This window comes from Trachurus japonicus, chromosome 1 (genome assembly GCF_045865225.1).
Source record: "Trachurus japonicus isolate A0001 chromosome 1, Traja_1.0".
Lineage (NCBI taxonomy): Eukaryota > Metazoa > Chordata > Actinopteri > Carangiformes > Carangidae > Trachurus > Trachurus japonicus.
Window position 1 is genome coordinate 20,857,162 of NC_140907.1, and position 9,305 is coordinate 20,866,466.

General features: G+C 41.5%; 1 protein-coding gene across 2 annotated transcripts; it reads left to right on the forward strand.

Annotated features, from left to right (window-relative positions):
* Positions 1-903: 903 nt before the first annotated feature.
* Positions 904-9,305, forward strand: LOC146991862 (ankyrin repeat and SOCS box protein 5-like). 2 transcript variants are annotated; one of them, XM_085779920.1, is made up of 8 exons: positions 904-1,070; positions 4,803-4,905; positions 5,663-5,742; positions 6,665-6,772; positions 6,907-7,060; positions 7,815-7,949; positions 8,377-8,568; positions 8,664-9,305. In XM_085779920.1, exons 2-8 carry the CDS (start codon positions 4,854-4,856, stop codon positions 8,789-8,791), a joined length of 849 nt encoding a protein of 282 aa, XP_085636046.1. In that variant the 5' UTR covers positions 904-1,070; positions 4,803-4,853; the 3' UTR covers positions 8,792-9,305. The 2 variants fall into 2 exon arrangements, with proteins under 2 accessions (XP_085636046.1, XP_085636038.1); XM_085779912.1 differs by lacking the exon at positions 4,803-4,905.

Here is a 9,305-nt window from a genome sequence, read left to right on the forward strand (position 1 = left end):
ATATTGTGATGATTAGATGATATTAATTACAAGTATTGTTAACATTACCCAACTCCTAAATCACCACAGAAGCCTAACAATGCTCCTAGCCACAAACAACCTTAAAAAAAAAAAAATTCCACAATCCTGATCAATTTAAAAATACCTCACAACTTAAACACAAAATACAAGCAATAACCACATATGACATAATCATAATAATTTATCATGGCAGCAACATAAAATCCATAATTAAAAATAATAAACATATCATAAACTAGCTACATAATATACAAGTACTGTAAAAACAAAAATATGGTTAAAATAAATAAATAAATAAAACATGTTTAAAATAGATTGTATCCTTAACAAATATATCATATCTAAATCACCAAAGTATTTTAATTTATTTAATTGATTTGCATTTACAAATTTATATTTCCATACAGCCACATGATGTAATAATAAGTCGGTATCTCCTTATGTAAATCGATATCTTATAGACAGACTACATATGGCAACATGAGTCTTCATATGGGGACATGCAGTTGGCCACATGTTATCTGTTGCATGTCTGTGTAGGCAGCCCAATATGAACAAATGCAATCGGATGTGATGGCTGCCGGCGGTGAGATCCTCTGTGCAGCGTGAGAGTCACAGGTTCATATCTGTCAGATGGAGGAGCCTTCACTCCGACACAACCACAGATCTCTGCTCAGCTGGCTGCCCCCACCACCCCCACCTCTCTTACTGAAGGACAAAAATAGCCTCGCTCCTGGACACGTGGTCGTGCATGTGAGGCTGTCGTGTGCGTTGAACACAACAACAACAAAGCCTCTCAGCCAATCACGTCTCTCCAAATACCCCCCCTCCTGTCGGCTCTGCTGTCCTCAGCCTGCTGCTGCTGCTGCTGCTGCTGCAGCCAGTGTGGTTGGAGCGGCAGGCGAGTGAGGACATAAGACGCAGGAACATGCCACAAGTTCCGACCGGAGCTCCGGAGGTGTCCCGGAAAAGAGGAGCAGAGCCCGGATCGCTACCCGAGCAAGGCGCGGAGAGGAAAAAGGCCTGTTGGGGCATCCTGACCAGCCAAGGTCGGTGCACTGCTGTGCCCAGGTTAAAAGCTCAGGCTGTGTATATATATATATATATATATATATATATATATATATATATATATATATATATATATATATATATATATATATATATATATTAAAGCTTAGTAGCCTACAGGCGTGTAGACAAACTCTTCATGAATATGACATTTAGCCTAGATTGTGAAGATGTTGTTGCTAGACTGGAAAAAAGAAGTGACAAACATCTGCATGAGCTCAGCAAAGGTTTAATAGACCACCAGCAGCTAATATATAAGACATTAGCCTATGTCCATGCCTTTATCAAGAGTGATGTTGCCATATTTGTTATCATCAAGGGCATATATTATTTCTCTGTCATCTGGATAAAGTTTATAACATAAATATCATAGGAAAATTATAAACCATTATTTTATAATGGATATTATGTAACATGCATCTATAGATGCACGTTTCAAAACAACATATTCTGAAATTTTAACATAAGAAATTATATTGAAGTTTCAATGTCATTTGTAATATATTTTGACATGCTCTGGCATAAATATACATGTGCATAACCTGTCTACAATATACATATATACACATTTCATGTGCTAGACATAAACTGCATGTCACAAACTGTTTTAAATTGTTCAATTTCACATATGTTATTGGTTATTATAAATACAAACATACTGTATGTCGAATATACGGACATTTCATACACGTAGCTTTCATTTGCATAAAAATATCTGATCTTTAGACAGAGCATTGCTTCTTCTTTGTGATCACTTTTCCCTTTAAAGTTAAATGTAGTTCACAGACAAAACAAACTAACTAAACAAAACTTACAATTAGCTATACGAGAAAAAACTCATTATTAGCATGGTCACTGACGCAATACTGCTTCACGTCCTACTTGTGTCACTGTTCCTGCACCAGCTGCTGAACTTGTCAACATGATGACAGCTCTCTGTTTGTACCTCCGTGAGCTGCAATGTGAAGTCTGCATTTTCCGATGACCCAGTTAGAGTATAATCATCAATAAAGGTGTGTTTAAATGGGCCCTACATAAAGCTGTAAACGAGAGCTGTATAAGGTCAGGAGGACCAGATCAGAGAGAGGACTGTGTCCATATAGTATTTAATTCTCCAAACTGACCAGTAGGGAATGTTTAAGGGAGCGTGAGCTGCTTCATGTCTACATTTAGATTTTTTCAAGATTGAGAAAGAGAGAGAGACTTAAATTACAACACCACCATAAAACAGCTGAACTGAACTGAACTGAACTTGTCTCCTGATGGATTTTAGCAAATGGCTGCAAACTGTTATTATAAGTCTCAATACTATCAGTGATGTTTATATTGATAGTAGTGAAATTATATAAAAAATAATCTATTATTATTAAAACTGTTGTAACACAGGCTATAAAGTTGTTGAAATATCATTATTGGACTGAGACAGTTCAGCTGCACATTGAATAAATCAGGGAATGGGCACCTGGTGACTGGCTGGTAGCACCATGTACCTTTCAGGCTTTGTTTCTAACTGCAGCAGCTAAAGGTATGAATTCTTTATTGGTATGAATGTTACGAGAACTATGTTGCCAAAGCATCAAGAATCAATGAAACAAAACACATACAACTCACAGAATCAAATATATACAAATAGTCTCTTTCAATGTGTTAAAGGTAAAAAAGCTCCAAAAACAACAAAAAATGATTATATAACTCAACCAGAAAGCTTTGCCAACATATTATAGCTCTTCTCTTCGCTGCTGTGAGGGCTTACAGCTCACGTGTGTGACAACGATCAAATTATTAATGAACAGCACAGACCTGATGTGTGTGTGTGTGTGTGTGTGTGCGTGTAGGGAGAGTGGGGTTGGGGATAGAGGCAGAGGTGTTCACTGGGAATGAGTAAAAGAAGGAGAGTAGTGATGCTTTATCTTCATGCCGTAGGGTGCACAACATGCAGCCTGTACAGTAGGTGCAGGGTTAACATGACAACACTATGAGGTTTTTTGTTTAATACCAATGTAGCTGTCCCTGTAAAAGGGCACGCCACCTAATATTGTCATTGACTCACAATGCTTGATTCTCTTCTTTTTCTTGCTCCTCAACCTCAAGAACACCCAGATTATTCTTCCTCAACCCTCCAGCTCTTCACAATTGGCCTGGGAGGTCCCTCGCCTCACCTTGAAGCTGCCCAGCCTCATATATGAAGCCTGCAGGCCAGTCACAGTATCAGTGTCCAGTTTGTAAAAGCCCCCATAGATTCTTGAAGCAAGTTGGGTGTATGGGAAAGCAGCTTTAGAGTTTCCAGCCTTGGTCTCATCTCTGTTCTTTCTCTATGCACTGCACAAGGTAGCTGTAGCGCTGTGCTGCGTTGATTCTGGTACCTGGAAGTTTGCCATTGCAGGCTTGAAAGGGTTCTCACTTCTTATTCAAACTTAACACTACCTGATCTCTCCAGTTTATATCCCAGCTTGCACCAAGTTATCATTTTTAACACACAATCCATTTTAACTCACCCGGGTTCCTTTGAGTCCCAGGAACACCCACTTAGGTGGAAAAATCCCCAGAGATCATCTTTGATATGTCTCAAATCGCTGTGTGGGGAGAGAAATGGAATCAATGAGAAGCGTTGCAGCATTGGAGAAGCCAGATCTCTCATGAAGTGGCCTGAGGATTTATGGCACCTCTGGTTTAGGAAGTCCCACTGAGAACCTTTGATGCATGTCTCTCTCTCTGCAGCATTTCCTGTTGTCTCATTAAAACCTAAATAACGTAGTAAGATGCCTGAAGAGCCTTGTAAAGAGTTCACCACAGTCAGTGTCAGACATGGAGGAGCCGTGTGTGCAGCTGAAGTATGTAAGGGTCAGGTATCGTGATCAGTTCTGGCAGAGGGAAATAAGGAATTATTGAGGTGTTATTGGTTATTGGAGAAATTCAGTGGCATATGGTTGTGTATAGGGTTTGAGATCTAAACCCTGCAGCTCTCTGATCGGTGCAGAGCACACACGTCAGACTCTGACATTTGTTAATGGTTATTCTTAAGTCGATGGCCTGATAACGAGATATAGAGCAATGTTTTTTACATTAATGAAGCAACATCCACAAACAGTTGGGATGCCTTCAATTACCATTTTAAAGTTATGTACCGTTCCAAGACTTTAACAACATAAAGATGTAAAATTAACCATCTGATCAACATAATGAAGCATACTGGGAAAAGAGAGTAACATGGAAAGGCAATATTCAGACAGGTAGTTAAAATGTGATTTAAAGAGGGAGGTGTTTAAGTGTTCTCTCTATGTCTGTCTGTCTCATTGTTGCTCATGACCTCTCCAAAATGGCTGCTGGCATGTACCACCCAGAGGAGGGCAGGGAGATGAACGACCTCACAGACCGTCTAAATATGGCTGCCTGCCTCTGCAATTCTGCAACTCTGCAGCTCGTGTCTTCTCTCGGCAGATTAGATGAGAGGAGGAGGAGGACGTTTTTTCTTGGCAGCTAGTCTTGGCAGGTGGTTGAGTCAGTCAGTAATAGATAGTTATCTGGTTAATCTGGCGGGTTATCTTAATTTGTTTGATCTGAACACTGTGAGAGGTCCCGCTCCCCATTACAGCGGCAAGCCGTTTGTTATCCAACTAGTTATTCAGCGAGCTCGTAAGCTAATTAGTAGTTATTTTTAGTAATTACAGTACATTGTCAGTGTTGAATGTGTGATCTTCAATCTGACATAGGGACAAGAAAAGGTGTGGAGGTGAGGTCCTTCCATTTCCACCTCATTCAGGATGTCGTACAGATACCAGTGGCTGGATGTGCCGTGGGGAGACGGAGACATGGGTATGTTGTATAGGCAGGACTGTGTGTTGATGTGGTGTGAGTGAAGTTACTGCTGCTACAGTTGTTCAGCAAGAGCTCACGAGCACTAAAAATAACTCCAGGGGGGGTCCGCGCTGAATTCCTAGGGTGAAGACTTTGCCAGCAGCACCAAGGTGTTTCTCCTTCCTGTTAAGTGTTTTAATAATGTGGCTGCTACTTTTCATAACTCACATGTCTGGGAAACTCACTTTCATAACATTAGGCTAGTTTTAATGAAATTTAAGTAGTATAGATTAAGTATAAATTAAGCGTGACTTCATTGAGTAAACCTGCCATGTCGCCAGCACTTGCAAGATACAGATACAGAAGATGTTATAGCACCACTTTATAATAGGCAGATGTGTATATTTGGCTGAGGTGAAAAGTAAGATGTCTTGTAGATAAAGGCAGGGTCCAAACCAGAGACAGAAGACAGACAGAAGAGAATCAACGATCTATCCATCCATCACCTATACTGCTTATATGTGCAGGGTGCAGGGGACTGACACATAGAGATGAGCAATGATCACACAATGCTCACACATACATGCAATGGATACAACATGAATATATAACTTGTATTTCAGTCTGTCATGTAAATTTAGTATAGCATGCAGCTCTGGGTGTCATATTTCTGTGTTGTTACTGCTATCACTCAGTCAAGTCAGGATTTCTCACATTTCACAGTGAGAATATGACAAGATATTAATGACTAAATACACAAATTTCTTGTGTCCAGGTTCTTGGGCAGATCGCTCCCCGCTCCATGAAGCAGCTTCTCAGGGTCGACTGCTTGCCCTGCGTACTCTGCTGGCCCAGGTAATGCCCTTGAACACACACACACTTATCTTGGTTGTGATAATGAATTTCCTTTACCCTTAACCTCAACCCTAATCTAGTTCTAACTCTCATAAAAACCCTTTCAGGTTGTGAGAACCAGCCAAAACATCCTCAGAAAGTTCTCACGCACGTAGTTACTTATAGTCATTGTGTTACCTGCAGCAGATCCAGAAAAGCGGCAGGAGCACTGGGACAGAAACTAAATGATGTGTTGCTGTGGTCAGGGTCCGCAGGAAAACTGGGGGCTGACTATTGATAAAGTACATCAAATAACATCAACTATCACTTTAACCTGAATCGAAAGCATGGGCTGGTTACTTTGTTCTTCATTAGGTTTCACTCAGCAAAACTGTATTTGCACACACACCAGTCGTGTTTTTTTTTTAATAACATGTCAAAGTACCTCCTTTTATTAGGCAGCGTTATCACACATTGCAAGATTTCCTCATACCATGCTGGCCTACCACCAACCCAAACATGCGCCTTGTCAAAGCCAGCTCCAATTAAATCTCTGAGACAAAGAAACAACAGGATCATGATCCAAAGCCAGCTTCAACATCCACCACGAGCTACTTCAGGAAACATTTTTAAACAGCCTCCATTACCAACAAATATAGAATTAACATTGACAAATACAACTTTTGTGTAGAACTGTCATGCTACACAATGTTGTTGTTATCTCATAGCAGAGTTTAATAGTAAGTGGAGAGAGGTGGGAGGTCCTATACAGAAACCATGCAAACTCCTCATCATATAACTAATAACACAACAGATGCAGCTGCAGTTATTTCTTCAAGTGTCATTATAAATATATTTAAAAGGAGAAGGCGGGCAACTGTCATTGAGAGCTGGTAATCTGTGAAATCTATATCTATCACTGGTGCTTTTTACTCTTTCTTAGGGTTACCACGCCAACATTGTCACCATCGATCATGTGACCCCTCTTCATGAAGCCTGCCTGTCCGGACACGTCGCCTGTGTTCGAGCACTAATAAACGCTGGAGCTAATGTAAGTCTGTCGGGTTTGTCAGAAAGGGTGTGCAATGTTATGATATGTGTGTGTATGTGTGTGTGTGTGTGTGTGTGTGTGTGTGTTTGTGTGTGTGTGTGTGTGTGTTGCTCACATTTTATCTGTGTGTCTAGGTAAATGCTGCTACCATCGATGGTGTCACTCCTCTGTACAACTGTTGTGCCTCTGGGAGTGTCGGCTGTTTGGACCTGCTGCTGCAGAACGGAGCTCACACACACACGGCACACACACACTTCCCCTCGGCTCTGCATGAAGCCTGCAAGAGAGGTGAGGACACAGAACAGGGACATATCAACGTCTTCTTCTTCTGCAGTTGGTGTCCATCACAGTCCCTCAAGCTATGAGGTAAAAAAATGTTGACATTTAAGTCACTGACTGGGGATTGACTGGCGCGTATAACTTTTCAACTGTATGATATTCAAATATAAAAATGAGAAACTATGGGATTACTTAGATGAGGCCGACTTCAAAGCGTCTATAGTGACATCATCCATCCATCCAGTGGCTATAACACTTATCTGTGCAAGTTTGTGGGAAGCCAATCACAGCTGTCATAGAGCGAGGGCGGGGTGCACACCGGTTAAATACAGAGACTGCTTGCTGAAAAACTGTCCCTGAAGGCAACGCGCATCAGCGGTTTTGCTTGAATTTCCCTCTAAAACAACTCCGTCTCCTAACGTTCCGTTATTATCTCATAGCGTGGTGAATGTGCAGGTCACAACTTGGCCACGAGAGCGTTTTGGAGTTGTTGGATTGTGTATTTGATGAGTGTGATGAGGGAAACCAAGAAATCCCATTATCTTTCGCAGCGTAGCTCTGAGCAGCTCACGGCTCTGCTCGGCTGTTCTAAAAACACCTTGCACCGACAATTAAAGGTGACAAAAAAACCTGCTATGACTGTAGCGATTATGGAAATGGGCCAATTTGCCAATATGTCGAACTATCCCTTTAATTATTTTACGACACACATGACCTTGTCTTTGAACGTTTGTGAATGTTTCAACATTTTGTGTGTGTGCAGGTAGCAGTCAGTGTGTAGAGTCCCTGCTGTCTCATGGAGCAGACCCAGACAATGAAATGCCCCTCCTGGGCACGCCTCTCTACATGAGCTGTCTGCACCAACACACCGCCTGCACAAAGATCCTGCTGCACAGAGGTGTGTCCTGTTTACCTCTGACACTTACACTTGTTGTTTTAGTGGTCTGAGGAGGTGACAGTAGTGAGTGAGCATTTGAGCAACTGAAATGATCACTTTTTCTTTTTTCAATGTTATCATTTTGTGGCTTCTCAGTCAATCAATCAATCAAACTTTATTTGCATGGCATTTTATATAGGTTAGTAGAGCTCAAAATGCTTCACAGACATCTGACCATTTATAATTTAAAAAAGAATAAAAAAATACAAAAAATCTTATCAGTAATTTTTTTTTTTCAATTAGGCTACTAGACATTTCAGGTGACCCCATTTGAATTCCAGGCGACCCCACGTGGGGTCCCAACCCCAAGGTTGAAAAACACTGCTCTAAGGGTACATCCTCAGTTTACATTTAAAGATTTCTGCCCTCTCCTCCTCTCCTTTTCTAGGGGCCAGCGTTAATGTCGGCAAAAGAGGTGACTCTCCTCTTCATGCAGCTGTGAGACAGGACAGTGCTGATCAGGTGTCGCTGTTGCTGGACTTCGGAGCTGACGCCAACCTCAGAGACGGTAACAATCAGAGGCCTGTGGAGTTGGCGCCCTCCGGTGGGAAAACACAACATCTGCTACTGACATTTGAAGGTATACTGCAACACAGCGTCTTGTGCCGAGGTGGTGATTCTCCATGTGAGGGAACCACTTGACATTCAAACGGAAATCAATCTGTTTGTCTCCAGGTTCTCCGAGGAGTCTCTGCCAGTTGTGTCGTATCCAGATCAGGAATCTCATTGGCCGTTCCCGGCTGAAGCAGCTGCCCCACCTTCCTCTACCCTCCTTGCTCACTCACTACCTGGAGCACACATAGAGCATGAGTGGGAAGATTTCTTAAACTTGGATGTGCCAAGCTCCTGGTTAATCACATTTCATAACATGTTGTTGTTGTCATGGTTTGTACTTTCTAGTACATCACAGCTGTTGTTGCACCATACATTGCCTTTGTGCTGCTATACCTCTCACACTGTATGTGTATGTTTAATATCTGTTCTGTTAGACTTAACATGTCTCCCCGTTGAATGACTGTCTGGCTCGTAGCATCAGCGGATCCAGACTCTGAGCTCACTTTCATTGTAGATGTTGGTTTTGTGAATACTGTGAATTCATTTACACTGGCCCTCACATATCTGTATGTGTAAACACCAATAAATGAAGCGTGACATGACCTTAGTGCCCTCTCTGGCAACCATGGAGCAGGATCACGCCGAACCATTTAAAAAAGTACTGATACCATACTGTTGAAATATGCTATTATAGGTAAAACTCAAGTGTTGAAAATGTTACTTCAACAAAAGTAAAGCAATAACCAGGAAAATGTACTAAAA

Bases quoted from the DNA above. Each gene is read 5' to 3' on its own strand.
- LOC146991862 (XM_085779912.1), top strand. From the start codon at position 950: ATGCCACAAGTTCCGACCGGAGCTCCGGAGGTGTCCCGGAAAAGAGGA. The intron at 5,743-6,664 runs GTAATGCCCTTG...ACTCTTTCTTAG, and splicing joins TGCGTACTCTGCTGGCCCAG to GGTTACCACGCCAACATTGT. The intron at 6,773-6,906 runs GTAAGTCTGTCG...CTGTGTGTCTAG, and splicing joins TAATAAACGCTGGAGCTAAT to GTAAATGCTGCTACCATCGA.